At 47.1% G+C, this 16,154-nt stretch overlaps 1 protein-coding gene and 1 long non-coding RNA gene across 10 annotated transcripts; one reads left to right on the top strand and one right to left on the bottom strand.

The window, feature by feature from the left end:
- Positions 1–86: 86 nt before the first annotated feature.
- On the bottom strand, positions 87–12,330 carry PPIH (peptidylprolyl isomerase H). Of its 4 annotated transcripts, none has more exons than XM_085080308.1 (10): positions 12,200–12,330; positions 11,774–11,838; positions 11,133–11,156; positions 10,589–10,633; positions 10,128–10,170; positions 8,039–8,131; positions 6,493–6,580; positions 5,594–5,634; positions 4,292–4,380; positions 87–1,946 (listed from the first exon to the last, which is right to left on the bottom strand). In XM_085080308.1, exons 1-9 carry the CDS (start codon positions 12,263–12,265, stop codon positions 4,312–4,314), a joined length of 534 nt encoding a protein of 177 aa, XP_084936434.1. In that variant the 5' UTR covers positions 12,266–12,330; the 3' UTR covers positions 87–1,946; positions 4,292–4,311. The 4 variants fall into 4 exon arrangements, with proteins under 4 accessions (XP_084936434.1, XP_084936431.1, XP_084936432.1 ...); XM_085080305.1 differs by lacking the exon at positions 87–1,946 and adding an exon at positions 2,500–2,700; XM_085080306.1 differs by lacking the exon at positions 87–1,946 and adding an exon at positions 2,500–2,687 and having other exon boundaries at positions 4,282–4,380.
- Positions 8,130–14,827, top strand: LOC146428473 (uncharacterized). Of its 6 annotated transcripts, none has more exons than XR_014856174.1 (5): positions 8,130–8,992; positions 9,983–12,657; positions 13,170–13,272; positions 13,973–14,091; positions 14,177–14,827. It is a non-coding gene; the product is annotated as an uncharacterized LOC146428473 (long non-coding RNA). The 6 variants fall into 6 exon arrangements; XR_014856171.1 differs by lacking the exon at positions 8,130–8,992 and adding an exon at positions 13,423–13,539 and having other exon boundaries at positions 12,453–12,657; positions 13,644–14,091; XR_014856170.1 differs by lacking the exon at positions 8,130–8,992 and having other exon boundaries at positions 12,242–12,376.
- Positions 14,828–16,154: the final 1,327 nt, after the last annotated feature.

Genomic DNA, 16,154 nt, shown 5'->3' on the forward strand with positions numbered 1-16,154 from the left:
GCACAGCGATCCCGTGGGCGGCTCCGGTCCTAGCGCTCCACGGGCGCCCACTCCCATCAGTGATTGGCAGACAGGGCCCGGGAGCATTAATTACAAGCGGGAGATGACGGATTTGGAGCCGTATCAGAGCTCCCTATCCCACGTGCGGGCGTGCAGCTACAGCACTGCGCTGACCCGCGGGGAATCAGCCTTTCCCTTAACATCCCATCTTGCCCTCCCCGGAGGGGCTGGGGCAGCTCCTCACCCTGAGCCTTTCTACCCACCCAGCCTCTCGGGAAAGCATCACTGCTGGGTCCTTCACCCTGCTGGAGCCGTTGTCCAACCACCACCTCTCAGCTCCTCTTTGCCTCCTATCCCTCTGTCTTCACCTTACAGCGGCCTGGAGATATCCAACATCTCTTGCTGGATTCCCCAGAGGCAAGGTCCAGAGGGAAATCCTGTTGTCCAACACTCTATTTTTCTTAGGCACTTGAAAAATGTGGTTGGTGGCCACAGATTCCCAGCCCTGCCTTGGCTATGTAATTTGTCTGCAATAAGAGGAGGGAAAGGTCATCAGCAACCACCTAGAAAGTCTCTGGGAGATGACCCACCACTCCACTGTCTTTGCAACCAACATGTATCCCCTTGGGATCAGCCCTTTCACCATTGCACACAAATCACCATCCAGTTCACCATCCCAGTTCCCCACATTCTACCACGGCCAAGTGAGGGACTCCAGTGAGGCCAAGGTCAACCCACCACATCAACCCATTAGGAACACTGGTCTAATCCCACTCTCTTGGGAATTCTTCCACCTGATCTTCAACTCAGTTAACAAACAAAAGGGCTTGAAAACAATAACACAATCCCAGAAGGATCTGTACCAGGATGATGGCTTGGATAAAGCTAGAATGATGTCAAAACTGGATGCTGCTTAGTGAGTCACCTGAAAAATAATCTTACAATAGAATGGGAATTAGGGAATACAACAGACAGAGACCCAAGAGGGAGAAAATGGTGGAGGAAACTCCAGCTCTGGGAGGAAATCTGTGGGGATGTCAGGGCCATGCACCTACAGCTGAAACTATGGGCCCCAACAATGTGTTTAGGGGGGGTAACACTGCGGGGTCCAGAGGCAACTCAGACCCTCAGGGAAATGCACAGGCCACCAGAAACACCAACTCCACCTGCAGCATCCACAGCTGGAGGAAGATGCTGGAGCTGAGAGGGGCTCCATCACCTGCTCTACAGAAGATTCCAGGATTTGCTCTATGACGCCTGTATGCAGGAAGTGAGATCAGCTAATGGCAATGATATAAACTCATCAGGCTGCTAACCCTGGACCAGAAATAAACTGGTTTCCCTGGCGAAAAAGTGGTGAATTTAGGTACCAGCAGCCAGAAGTGCAAACCTCAGCACTGCACTGGCAGGCAGAGCTCCCTGAGGCACCTGAGCCAGCCTGTTGAGAATCTTTAACCCTCCTCTTATAGGAGGGCCCTCTGCAAAGCATTTGTGCGGCTGTGAAAAAAAAAGACTGTGGTGTCTGTGCTTCTTTTATCACCTAATGTTCTACAGGTACAAAGTCACATGCCTCAGGCTGGAAAGAACTAAGTGTCCTCATCTGCTGTGCAATCCCAGGAATGAGGACATACGAATCCTGACAGCTGGAGCTACTGCCAGGATTTCAAAGAGTCACAAGAGAAAAGAGCACAGCCGAGCCTTTGGGAGTCTCCTGCAGCATGTCAGCGCTGGGCAAGGCCTAGCTCAGGCACAGAGTGCACCCTACATCGGCTGCCCAAGGAGGGATGGGATCTCTCCACAAGGGATGAAGCACCAGCATGTGACAGAGCAGACTGTCCTAACTCCTTTACCTTTAAACGGCTGGATGAGAAGCTCCTGCTGGAACCCAGGCCTGTGCAGAGTGCTGGCTTGTCCCCCGCCAGGTGGGTGAACTCCCAGCCCTGTTTCTGAGAGAAGAAAGGCAGCCTCAGCTGCGCTCTCTGCACCACACAGGACAAGCAGCCCTGATTTCATTCCTATAGCATCACCACTCTGTATTTCTCAGATGACAGGCCTGATCCAGCACCCTTGTAGAACCCAGGGGAACTCCTCCAACACCGGTGGCACTTAACAGCTCAATGGCCTGGTGCTACCATCTGCTAGGGGAGGGCTGACAGACACTTGTTTATATCAGAATTCTCCTCAGAGCCCAGCACTCACGAATGGAATCTGTGCTATATCAATTCCTCGTGCCTCAGTAAGGCTGCACACACAAAGGTCCTGGAGATTCTCAAGATGCCGAGAACCTTTCTACCAGCCAGGCAATCATAGTTAACCTGCTGAGTGAAAGAGCTGATGCAGCACAGCTCTGCCAAGCTCCTTTCACCCCTTCTCTCAACACCATGCAGTAAACATTCCTGACTGAACCAGCCAGGGATAACGCACATGGCTGAAGATGCTACAGCCGTTCTCACCTGGAGAAGAATCCATCCCCACAAATGTTAACTGATGTGCACTGCACATGTTTAAAAAATTCTTTATTTACATTTCAAAATGTTATAAAAAAAAAAAGAAAGGAGAGAAGCCCATTATTAAATAATTTCAGCAGAACCTCAAGAGCATGGATCTGGCCTGTGGAGAAGTCTGGGGCAGTGGGTGAGCTAGCTGGAATTGGAATTGCATGGAGCCAGCACAAGGAACACTGGAACCTGCAAAGGAACACTGAAAGGAAGAAGAAACAGGTCTGAAATGCTGGACAGCCATTCCCAACCCATCCTACAGTAGCCAGGCTGTGCAGTGACACTGGGGGCCAAACAGCAGTTTTAAGTTGCTGCATACACCAGCTCTCATCATCCAGAGAAATCAGGAGTCCTCCTGAGTCTGCCTGCCAGGCAACTGCATCTGCTTCTGAAGTTAAAACCAACAGTGCCTGTTTCTCCCAGCGGATTTTCAAGTATTTTGACAAGTAGCTGATCTGGCTGTCTGACGTCAGGCGATGCAAAAGCTGTTCTCATCCCCAGGCAGCTGAGAGACATCAGGGCGCAGCAAGGCTGTTCCTAAGACCCAGCTGGGAAATAAGCAAGGTGGCACCAGCCTTGTACCTATGAATGAAAGGCTTCCAGATTCAAGCTGGACATTGGCCAGAGGTCCTGTACTCCAAACTGAAATGATAAGTAAGTCTGGGCCCAAAGACAACCCTAAAGGGGACCCAAATCCTTCAGCGCAGCTCTGCAAGAAAGGGACAGCCTTGCTAGCAGGCTTTGTTCAAAAGCCTGTAAATACCACCAGAGTACCAGGGGAACAGAAAAATTATTAGATTCCCTGCTGTCACTTCATCAAATAGCACGAGGTCCCAAGAGTCTGAGGTGCTGCAGATCTCTAAGACTTTATTATGAAAGAGGGAACATTATGGGCAATTCCAGCTGCCCTGGGATATCATTTAATGGAAGGTCAAAAATTGTGGGTATGTGCTTTTGTCAAAGCTGCCTCCTGAAATTTTGAAAAAAAATCAGCAACCAAAAAGCTAATACAGCAGATTTTCGACAAGCTGCAGCCCAAAACACCGAAATCTAGATAGATTTGGTTAAATACATGTGGTTTTTATGGTAAAGTGAGCAGACAAATGGCAACTGAATACTGTATGTTAGCCTGAGGCTACTGGTTTAACCAAAATGAAGCCTGAATAACAGTAAATAGTGGAAACATCTCCCTTCAGATAAGGACAGTGGTACTTTTTTCAAATTAAGGTAAAACTATGTAAAAAGGTAATTCCTTGGTCCTTCAATGGTGGCAGCCCTACAGCTGTACTGAGCAAGAAGGCTCATGTCCCCCCTTTCTCTCCGCTTTTCTTGATCCTTGCCTGTACCAGCCATGGTTACTCTGCTTTTTGTAGCTGTTGGAGAGTTCTCCACCCTGCACGTCAAAGTGAGGCCTCCCACCAACTAGACTGCCTGGATAATGCCAGATGGATTACTGCTGCAATTCCCTTTCATCCACTTTCTAGAGTCCAGACTTCAAGGAAGCCTAACCCAATCCAAGAAAAAGCTCCCACAAACCCATCTTCCCCTTGACTGCAGCTGCAAAATCTTATCCCTGCTGTGCTGCCTCTAGTGTTTGTGCAGTTTGGAGGGAAGCCAGTTCTGGGACTTGAGCTGGCAAAAACGAATGCTGTTAGAGAAGCATTTTCTGTTGTTTCACTGAGCTGAGACAGCTCTCTGCAGGTTCAAAGGAATGTGAAAGTAAGTCAAGAGAAAAGTAAGAAGCAGAGCAGTCCAGAGTTCATGGCACGGTGCCTGTGAAGACTGAGACTTACCACACTGCTCTTTCATCACTTCACATTTCCCCACACTGAGAGATGACAACTGGCAGCTTAGGTTTGTTATTGGGACCCGTAGGCACATTCTGGGGACAAAAAAATATAAAACATTAAAACTTACAAAAGCACAGCAAACCCAGGCAGTGACAGGTACTGGAAGACTGGCTAAGAGATATCTCTCTAACATGAGGAACAGGGAATTCCAGACACAGCTCTGAGGAACCAGGCTCTGAGGCACCATTGCACATTTGGCAACAGGCCCAAGCATGAGCTGGTGAATTCTCTCTGTGGGCAGAGGTTTGAGACACAGACCAGAGGCTGGTCCTCTGAACGTGAGGGAAGGAACAGAGCAAAAACTGGAGAGCTCTTCATAAGATACTTGAGGCTGCTCTGGCTTTGATACTAAAAGCAATTGCCACAAGCAAAACAAGCTTGTATTCATACAGAAAGAGAAAAATGACAGTGAGAGAGAAAGAGACAGCGACACAGCAACCCTCATTCTGAACCTCCTGATGTGCTGGACTTGGCTGTTCTTCTCCAAATCTAATTAATAATTTAATTTTCTTTACTTTGGTCTCACTGTACTGATACCCAAAGCAGGCTCAACATAATCGTCCAGCAGGTTATACCATGCTGTACAGCTCCTTCCACATGACGTTTTCTCAAAACCCAACAGCTCTGAGTTTGCCCCACTTTTTAGATTAGAGGCTCTTATGCACATTATCCCACGAGTGTCATGGAGTCAGTGCTGGCTGTCTCACAGAGCTTGCTGCTATTGTTATCGTGCCATGACACCCAGGCCTGACGTTGGCAGCAATCACCACCCGGACTGCATTTATCTTCAGCTCCTGGTAGCCCATCAGGAGATTAGTTTAATTTTTCTTATTAACATGCTGATCGCGGATCAGCAGAACTGATGATTTTGCATCCATTGAATAATCCCAGGCAACGGCACAGAAGTGCGATGGTCTACGCTCTTGTCTGAGCTGCTGATGGAACAACTTTTTATTTCAGTCTCCTGAACAAATGCAAAGCAAATAAAGCCAAGAACACAATCCCTGCTCAAAGATTATCAGAGCTCACAAGAGCCTAGCATTTCCAAAGCAAACTCGTATGACAGCCTGTGCTTCAACAGATTTCATGCTACATTATAATGATGACAACCAATAATGCCAGTTATCAACACTGGTGTTCCCTGGTATCCTGTAAACAGACAGCAGGAGAGAACAGGACAACTCAATCCTGTACATGACTTTCCAATGCAGATATTCACAGGGAAGTAGCCATATTCAAACTTACTTCAATTTTTCTCATGACCAAGAGTCCATCGACAATTTTACCTAGAATAAGAAAACGTATCTACTTTAAATGACCCTTTTCTACCTTTGGTTCCCCCCCCCACTCATCACAGGTACATGCATTTTCATCGCCTGTGGAAAACCCTGTGCAGTGTGTAACTACTGGACACTTCAAGGTTTGTTACTGATCTCTAAACTCCTAAAGAAAACTATCCTCTTCAAATATTCTCCACATTCAGCAGAGATTAACTGCCTTTTCCCATCACAGGGGTGGTGTATGTGGAAATCTGGGTTTGAGACCACCATCTTAAGGCTGGCCTGGAATTCCTACACTCCAAGCAGCAGTAAATGCAAGTTGGCAGATGTGATTTCACAGAATTACTGTCCAAAAACTCTGCTGAAAGTCCTCTCTGATAGTGGAGAACGAAGGTATCCCTCCACTCATCTGTGACTTCTGCACTGGCACAAGGAGTTGTGTAGAAATACAGCACACTGAACTCATCTGGACTAACATGTGAAATTAAATGTGAAAAACATTATTCATTTCAACAGTGGTTCATCACAGTATTAGGTTGCACAGATCCCTCTGACAGCACAAGGATGGAAGAACAAGCAGTCCACACCCAGAGGGTGGTCAGGCACTGAATACGCTCCCTAGGGAATGGTAACAGCCCCAAGGCTCCAGGAGAATTTCAGATGCCAGAACTCCAGGAGAATTTCAACAGTGTTCTCAGAAACAGGGTGGGATTGTTGGGGTGTCCTGTGGAGGGTCAGAAGTTGGACTTGATGATCCCTCTGGGTCTCTTCCAGTTCAGGAGATTCTGATTCTCACTATTTATTTTAACAGCTGCCCTGCAGGGATGTCTCTGGCACTCCAGAACTTTTACTGCAGGTACTCACCAAACACAACGTGTTTCCCATCCAACCAGTCACACTTGGAGCACGTGATGAAGAACTGGCAGCCATTGGTACTTGGACCACTGTTTGCCTGGGGGTTGAGAATGACAAAATACAACAATTTCAGACTGGCCAAAACTGAAGGCAGACACATAAGAAAGAGCTCTTGCACAAGAGCATCTTATTTTTAGCTTATTGCTAGACGAACCAAAGGAAACAAGATACACATCTGCAGGAGATGTAGCATGTCACCAACTCTTGTCACACCAGAGTGTGCAAGAGCCACATCACCAACTATTTATTACAGTTCTACAAAGGCGCATTCAGCAGAAGATTGTGCTGAAGTCCAGGCTCTAGAACACACACCTGAATAAAGGCTGAACTTTTTGGTGAGTACTTATTGGCTGCAGTATTGTCCTGGGGAAAACTGAAAGCCAGAAACCAGTGCAAGAAAACAAAGCAGCTGATTTCTGGTTTTTGGGAGGTTTCCTCAGAATAAAAGGAACCTCCTCAGAATAGAAACAAAATTGAAACAAAAGGTGTTCTGATGATCATGATGAGAAGAGTAACAATTGCATATGCATAGGGCTCACAGGAACAGTGGGATGCAGATGTGACACCCAAGCATAAAACCCAGAGCATTTGCACTCTGTCAAGAAAACATCTCTGCAACACTGAAGTCCATTTGCAACACTGACAACCAAAAGCTACTAAAACAAGTTTCTGCCTTGATGAGTGAACTGGGCAAGTTTTGCAGCTGCAGGACTGCACAAGACGGGGTCATTTTGGCTTTCTAGTTAATGCTAGCCAGCTTCAAAAGATTCTTCTAGTTAATGCTAGCCAGCTGGGATCCATGGCTCCTGGTTTGACCCAGTATAATGACTTCAGAGCCATGCCACTTTAATGCAAAGCTGGCAATACTGGAGTGAATCCCTTCTCTCATACCACAGTACACTAGCTGCTTAGCTGTGTCACGACACCTCTTTTTGGGCCATGCTTTCAACACAGATGAATAACTAACTCAAATGATGAAACGTCCTAAGCAAGTGGTTTTAAGGGCAGAGCAGCTGAAAGAGCTGGGGAAGAAACAGTTGTGGATAGGAACACTGAAACACTGGCTCCATTTGCTTTCTACTCCAAAACTCAGAATATTGTTCCTACCAGACAATGTGCAATGGTTGCAGTTTCTCCTACTATGTTGAACAGGAAGGTCTGTTTCAAAAGATACCATGGTAACACTGCTGTGCCTCCCAAATCTCTGTTTCATCCTGCACAAAAACTGTAAGAATTAAGCTCTTCTGAAAGCTATCAAGCCAAGCCTGTCCCAGTGCTCCAACAGGCTACCAAAAAAGGATGAGGCAGGATCAGGAGTATTGTGTTACTCAACATATTAACCCATAAGCAGCTGCTTGACTAGTAGTTATAAAGCAGCTCTTGTACCCAATGGCAGAGATTCTGTTGTCCAGCAAATAATGTATACGCTTAGGAAAAGGGCATAGAGAAAGCAACAAAAGCTTTTTAGTCTCTAATGTCGTTATTTCATACTCACCATAGAAAGCAGACCAGGAGCAGAATGTTTCAGCTTGAAGTTTTCATCTGCAAAAGGACCTCTATATATACTGGCTACTCCAGTGCCGTCTCCCTGTATGAGAGAAGAACCCAGTCAGCCACAGCATTTGCTCTGTAGCAATTGCTACAGAACAATTCAACTTAAAAAGTAAATTTTAAAATTTCCAAGCAAGAGGAAAGGGCAAAACGAATGTTGTACTGCCATTTATATACACTAGCAGTGAAGACATTCAGTGTTTCATTTCTGAAGAAGAACAGCAACTGGTTTCTAACTACACAGTTCATTGCTTGCCATTCATATGTTGGCAGAAACCTATGGGGATAGTAAGAGTTAAGTCCAAGCCTCCCAGAGTGAAGTGGAGGCTACAGATTGCTTGGTACAGACCCATCAGGACTTGGAAGAGAAAAGGGAGGAGATGCAGAAGTACCAGCTGGTGTGACAAAGAAAGCAGAAGTGGTTGCATGACAAAAGTTGGCTTATGGTGGCTTTATGTTATTTCACCTTATTTTCTGTGACTTTACTGAAAACAGGAAAACAATCTCTCTATTCTGCAAAGACAGTTTCTAAAATAAAGATTTTCTAGTTTGTGCTGTATTTTCTACTAAGTCCAAACATCTTGTGCTTAACTACAAGCCCAAGCATTCAGATCTCAGGACACTTATAAATGAAAGCAGCATGTGACAGCTACAGGTTGAACGCTCTGACAGCCCACAAGCTCAGAACTCTGCAGAAGCCCGGCATATGGCTCACGTCAGGCACACTGACTTGAGGGACTGCTGAAAGGCCACCCTGCCCTTGGGTCCCACCCTGTAGAGACATTCCTGTATGATGACGAAAGGACTGAGCAAGGACCCTTTAACAGGGTCCTTAAAGATAATGCAATGAGAAACCCTCCAGGGAAAGCTGTAGAAGCAATGCAAATGGGTATCTCTGGTATGGTCACTTAAATTTACTATCCTAACAATTAATTTTACTTCTGTGTTGAGTTTCCTTTTTTCTGTCACCTCAGACCCATTTCTTCTGCCTTGCTGCAACCTGTCTCCATTGCCTTTCTGCTTAACATACATAATCTTTATTAGGCCAAACTTAATAGAACAATAAAATAGCAGTAATATACTACATGTGGCTCCACATCTTTTGCTCTACTTGCTCAGCCCTTGTTTCCTTTCCTCCTGCTCTCTGTAGTTTACTTAAACTGTTGGCTCTGAGACAGGAACTTACACCCTGTCTCAGGGGTCAGTGTGACTGTGCTTGCTCCCCAAGTGGCTTTGTAATAAATGTAACATATAAATTCCAAATACCGGAGCAATCTGTAAAGCCTGTTGAGCTGCAGTGGAACTAATAAAGCACACTGGGACATCTGAGCAGTGTCACAAGTAGCAACTACCCCAAAGTCTGGTGTGGCTGAACCACCTGCTGTGTGGTCATTTCTCTCAGAGACTTTCATACAACCAAGTATTACAATAAAAAAGCTTTATTGCTCATCTCATATTTTGAAACACTTCAAAAAAATAAAATAATTTTACTGGGTTCTAGGACAGCAAAGAGGTCCTGTGGCCCTTCAGCCTTACCCATACCTTCTGCTTATCCCCATGTAAGAGCAAGACCACCACTGTAGGCGCAAAGTCTTTTCTATTTTGAGACAGTTTAGTAATAACAGGTTAGTTTTGATTTAAAAGACTTCTTACATTAGATACTGGATTCTGTACTTAGGGTCTCTCTACAAAGCGAATAGAAATTCAGAGGTTTTTGTCTGGGGGAGGACAACAGAAGGGGGAAGGAAAACAGGGCAAAAAAAAGTTTGCAAGTTTTGAAAGCTTCCAGGGTACTGCCAGGCAATTCCAGAGATGAAATATTTTGGAAAGAATTTGTGTTCATCCAAGGCTCCAGATTTGTTTTCAAGTGCTTTATTGTCTGTTGCAGTAAGATGGCAGCAATGCTATGAGGAGACCTCTAGTTACTACTGGATACCTCAAAAAAGAGATCCCACAAATCAGCACAGACACTTGGAAAGAGCAGCATGTTATACCATGGACGAAAAGGACAAAAAGAATACAGGAGTACATACATTTACGAAGTCACCTCCTTGGATCATGAAATCCTTTATTACCCTAAAGAAGTAAAACAACAGTTCTCAGTGGCCAAAGGCCTCAAGAAGGTCAGTGTAAAAAGGGGTTCTGCCTCACTGTACAACAGAAGTTAGCAGTCTGTGAATATGGCAGTTCTAAAATCTAAAACAAATATTAATTAGTGGTTGATATAAGGTCATTTAGGACTCATTGCTTTTGACCAGGGATAGAAATTAGGTGATAGATGCCACATCTCTAATGTGGCACACCAGGAACAGGAGATTCCTCCCAGTGACCCCAGCAAACACAACTGACAGCACCCCCAGGTCCCCAGAGCCACAGAATTACATTAGCCATGACCCACAAATATCTCCAACATCACTAATACCTCAGGGCAGGTCACAAAACCCTGTCTGGCTCAGACTGCTACTAAGTGTCTAAACAACAGCAGATGAATTACCTATGGAAGGTGCTTCCTTTATAACCTATAGGGACACCGTCTTTCCTGCAAAGAAGTAAAAAGGAAAATTATTGCAACTTATTGGATACCCCAACACAAAACTCTTCCAGAAATTCAGAGTCACAAAAGGTTACCCTATCCATTAGCAGCTCCCTTGAAATACAACCAAGCACTGCAGCCTCTCAGCCGCTGCTGTTGGAGGCAAAAAGAAGCCTCAAGTGGGTTCTGCACATGAAAATTACTCTGTTCCCTGCAACACCTACACCATCATCTTCACAGGATCCCATTGCAATGTGCAGCATGAGCAGGTGGGCTTTGCAGACAGGGCTTTTTAGAGCCACCTGGGCACAAAAACATCACATCAAAAGGGGAAACCTGCCATTTCTGTGAGTCTCCAAGCCCCTCACAATTTCTTCAGAGCAGATTTCTGTAACTCTTCCATTTAGTACTGGTACAACATGAAAACGTTCAAGACAAATCCTTTCCACCTCACCCAGCCCTGTTTCTCCAGTGTGATACTTAAAGGACATTATAACCCACTTACCTGAATTCACCTGTACAAAACTGCCTGGCAAACAAAAAAGAGAGCAGAGTGTTAGGTGCATGTGAACTCTGAGGGCTATACCAACTGGTGTACAGGACTCCCCTTATTGTGTTGGGGATGTCCCCAGTGAAACAGGAACAGGAAATGGCAACTCCTTCCCCCTGCCATTTCAAAATATTTTCTTTGCTCTTTGTGTTGAGGAGGTCAGAGATTTAACACTAAGACTGTAAGAGACAGTGAATGTGGGGTAGGAACCATGTTTGACAGAGATCAGGGTATGTCCATCCCTCTGATGGAAGTGGGCTTTCACATGATGCATCTCTCAGTTGATGGCAGGAGAATTGGGTGGCCAGGAGACCTCCACCATGGCAAAAGGCACTGCCTGTTCTAAATGCATGGAGCAGATCAGGAGGCTTTACAGAGGAAGCAAAGGAGGCCTAGACCCCTTCCAGCCAGACGGGGTCCCATGAGAGACCAGGATGCCATACAGCATCTCTGAGAACAGAGAGAGACAGAAAGCAGGTGAAGGAGTTTGGGGCAGGTGTCAGCTAATCACTCTGCCCCCAAAAGACATTCCTGCACCAGAAAGCCTTTGCAGTTCCACTCCAGGCTGAGCTGAAGGAACAGTAGCTGCTCCTTACCTGAAGTTCTCTGCTGTTTTGGGTACAACATCAGCGAACAATTCGATCTTCATGCGGCCGACCTCCTGAGGAGACGGGGGCCAGGTGAGTCTTCCAGGTCCCGTCACACACAGACACCTGCCGTCCGACCCCGGGCACTCCCACAAATCCAGTCTCCTCATTCACCCCCACCCCTACAGGCCCCTCCTGACGCAGCCGTGCCCCTCTCCACTGCGAGCCCTTCCCGATGGGTCCTATGATCCCAGAGCCCCGCTACCCGTCTCCTGGCACCGCCCCTCCGAGCGCCTCCAGTTGCGGCCCCGCAAGCGCCACGATGAATCTCCAGCACGCCCCGTGCTCTCTCATCCCCACAACACTCCGACATCCCCAGTTATCCCCGCAGTCCCTCCCTGGGCGCGGCAGCTCCTCGTCCCCGGGCACCCCCACCTGCCCGCCGATGGTTACATCGAAGAAAACCACGGGATTGTTCGGATTTGCTGCCAGCGCCGACATCGCGACAGCCACTGCAGGAAGCGGAAATGCTGACGGAAGCGGAAACGGCGACGGAAGGCGAATTTGGGCTGGGCGGGACGCAAGCGTGGAAGTATCTGGCATGTCTGGGAGGTGTGTGGGGTGTCCAGACCATGTCTGGGATATCCAGGCGGTGTCCGGAGCTCCATCCTGTAGGGGCAGCTCGGGGTCCCCAGAGCAGAGCGCTGCCTGGCTGGGGAGGCCTGCCCTTTCATCTCCCTGCCCGCCTGGGCACACGCCGACTGACCATGAGCCCAGTTGTGCCCAGGCAGGCAAGGAGGCCCACAGCACGTGGGCTGTACCAGCCACAGTGTGGCCAATGGGACCAGGGCGGTGACCATCCGCCTATGCTGAGGTTGACCCCCAGTTCTGGGGTCAGTTCTGGGTGCTTCACTATAAGAAAGACATTGCGGGGCTGGAGCACGACCAGAGAAGAGAATAGAGCTGGGGAAGGGTCTGGAGGACAAGGAGCGGCTGAGGGGGCTGGGAGGGCTCAGCCTGGGGAAAAGGAGGCTCGAGGGACTTTCTTGCTCTCCCCAACTCCCTGGCAGGAGGATGCAGCCATGTGAGGGTCGAGCTCTGCTCCTAGGGAACAAAGGACGGGACAAGAGGGACCAGCCTCAAGTTGTTGCAGGGGAGGTTCAGGTTGGATATAAGGAAGAATCTCTGGGGAAAGGCTCATCCAGCCCTGGCACAGGCTGTCCAGGGTAGTGGTGAAGTCCTCATCCCTGAAAGGATTTAAAAGCTGTGTAGATGTGGCACATGGGGACATGGTTTAGTGGTGGCCTTGGCAGTGCTGGGGGGACAGTTGGTCTCGATCTTTAGGCTCTTTCCCATCCTCACTAATTCCATGATTGCAACAGTTAGATCTGTGCTTGTTTTCAAGGTTTGATCAGCTGGACACTGCCTTTGAGAGGTTTACAGGACATCCTCCAATATCCTGACTGTACTTGAGAAGTGATGCTTTCTCTGGCGGAAAGATGAGCAAGGTACGTAAACAAGTGCACTGCAACTTTTCTGCTTGGAAAGAGACCTTTCCTGGAGGAGAATCCTGATTTGGAAGTTGTTACATATGCACACAGTGGCTGAGTGCCGCTGTCTAAGTACAATCTGTACCCTTTCTCTTTCCTTGTGGCAAGAGGAAGCTCCAGTGTGAAGATCAGCCCTGACTCTGCTTGTACAGAGCTGGGCTGGCCCAGAACACTTTTCTGCCACTGAAATGCCCAACTGGCAACACCTGCTTTTGGTGAATCAAGGTGATTTATTTCTACCTTCAGCCTGTGTTTGGTGACACAGTTTTCTCAGGGTATTTCCTAAAGACTCTAAGGATAATTTTTGACTCTCCTTGGTCTTTCTTTAGGTTGTGCAGATCCAGAATATTTGGTCCTTGGGAAATACATGTCTTAGGCTGGAGAACCACTGCTCTATTCCTTGTTATAATCTTGGCACATGAAGGTCCCGCTGTCAGGCAGGACACTTTTATTGCTTCCTGAAGGTGGAAATCTACTCAGTGATTTGCATTGGTGAATTGTGTCCTTCAGTGTGTACCAGCTGTGGTTTCGCTTTAAAAACCCCTTCAGTTCATCTGAAAACACCTTCTTCTGTAGGCCAGGGATGGGCAGTGGTACAAGATGAAGGATGCCTCAAGATCTCTCTCTGCTAAAGTACATATTTACTTTGCTGTTCAAGGTAGGAACAAGTGTGGAAGGATGTTCAGAATACACTTCCTCTTCTGTTACTAATCCTGTTGCTGTTCTCCTCTGACGGGTTTTGCATTTTGTCATAGAAGAGAATGACTGCTTGTCCAGGTGAGTTCTGTCTGTCCTACAGTTCGACCGGTCCTTTCTTCTACCTCATTGTCTGCCACTAAACTGTGCTTGTGTAAATTGCCAGCTGCGTGCTCTCTGAGAACGACCAGCTGTGAAAAGGGGCAAAACAGACATCTGAGAGGGCATAAAGATGAGTCACTGCTTGAAAGGGACAGACATGGCTGGAAAACCGTGATCTATTTTCCAAAGCCTTGTGCTGCTTCAGTCTTCTGCATGTCATGTCAAGTGCTGCCAGAAAATGACAGGTCTGAAACCACAAGGAGACTGCAAGAAATCAAGGATGTGGAGAAAGCCTACAGACACTGAGGAGGAGGAGAAGCTGAACAGAAGCCAGCCAGACATTCCACCTTCCAGAAAATGCAGGGCACCTTCACCAGCAGCTGGGACATGGCCATGGGAACCCGCTCTGCTGTTCCCACAGGGAGGGAAAGAGCATCCTTGAGGCAGAAGCTCAGGGGAGGAAGGTCCAAGAGTGAAGACGGTGAACTCCAGAGAGGAGGACTAAAAAGTAGCAACATTTGCAGTACTGCAACAGTTGCCTTACTCTTTGCCTAGGATTTCAAGTGCGTGGATTATATACGGACCTGTTCGGTCCTTGTCACCAAGTTTCCCAGCATAACCTCTCAGTGACCATCAAAGGCTGCAGACATCTCAGAGGAATGTTGACCATTAAGCATGATATTTATGATTGAAACAATAAAAACATCAAACCAAACCCAGTCTCAAGTTGTGCTTCTGATTATTCTATAGAGAGTTTGACTGTGCAGGAAACAATAGACAGTGTTTTTTTAGATTTCCTTAACTTCCTTTATGAACACTCCCTTGTGATGCAGAAAAGTGGGAGCTTTGTAAACAGGTATTGAAAGAGATCTTAGGAAAAAAATTCCCAGGAATGGAGTGTCTCCTGGGCTGCTGAATCAGAGGCTCAGCTCTCCTATGTGTGGCTCATGTTCTCCCAGGTAAAACATCCAGTGCAAGAGAGACAAGGGAGCTAAGGGACTGCAAACATGGACACTGACAGTCCCCATCAACAGGACTGTCTGGTTAAGCAGGTGGGTTTCCACTCTTTTTACACCTTCTTTGGATGAAGAAATTGGTTTCCTGGCAGACTTGTGCAGTGGAGCTTGATTAAAAAAGACAACACTTCATCTTGAAGATGATTTTGCAGTATCTCACATAAGCTGCAGTTTATATACCTTCTGACCTATTTCTCAGCCATCCTAGACCTGAAATCAGTTTCTGAGGCAAAACCAAGACAAACATTTAGGTATTTCTTCTCACAGAAAGTATAAAGCACTCAGCTCCCAAGCCTGCTGTGAAACTCACTCCAAAATGAGGGAAGCATCCTCTTTGATCTCCAGTGCTAGTGCTCAGGACTGCTGTGCTCTCTGGAAACCAAGTCCAGTGAGAAAGGTGTTGGGAGTGGGGGATGTGAGTAGGAACAGGGTCCTGATGAGCACCCAAGTGCAGGGATCTTTCTTGGCAGCAGTCCTGGTTCATGTGGACTTCCAGGAACATGTGGTCACAGCACATGTTCTGGTGACCTGTGTAAAAGACCAGCCTAGGAGAAAGGGAAGGATACTTTAGTATAGAATTACCAAGAGAAATTATTTTTTTAATTTAGCTACATGTATTTCATCTCTATAAACCAACTCTTTGTGCCTTGTCCTCTTACCTTCTCAGGCACATATGACGTCAGAAAACACCTTCCAAATAATGTAAAACTTGCAGCACAAGCCAGGTTACTGCTCTTCCCCATCATCTACTCAAACAACAGTGTCTCTCTCCAGGACCTGCACACTATGAGTGGCCTCAGTTTCCACATTCCATCTTTTTCATCTCTGTCTTCTCCTGTTTCCCTAGGCTCACCTCTCTGCTGGGCACTCATCCATCCCCCCCAATGGAGAGAAGAAGGTGTTTGTGTATCCATCTATCCCTTGCCCCCCACCACCTCAAGAAGCCCTCTCTACCCAGTTTCTCCCATGAACCCGATATGACGTTCTTTGCTGCAAGAACAGGGGCAAAATGACACCCTGCAGGGG

Source organism: Lichenostomus cassidix, chromosome 21, assembly GCF_008360975.1.
Source record: "Lichenostomus cassidix isolate B80296 chromosome 21, HeHo_3.0, whole genome shotgun sequence".
NCBI classification, from domain to species: Eukaryota; Metazoa; Chordata; class Aves; order Passeriformes; family Meliphagidae; genus Lichenostomus; species Lichenostomus cassidix.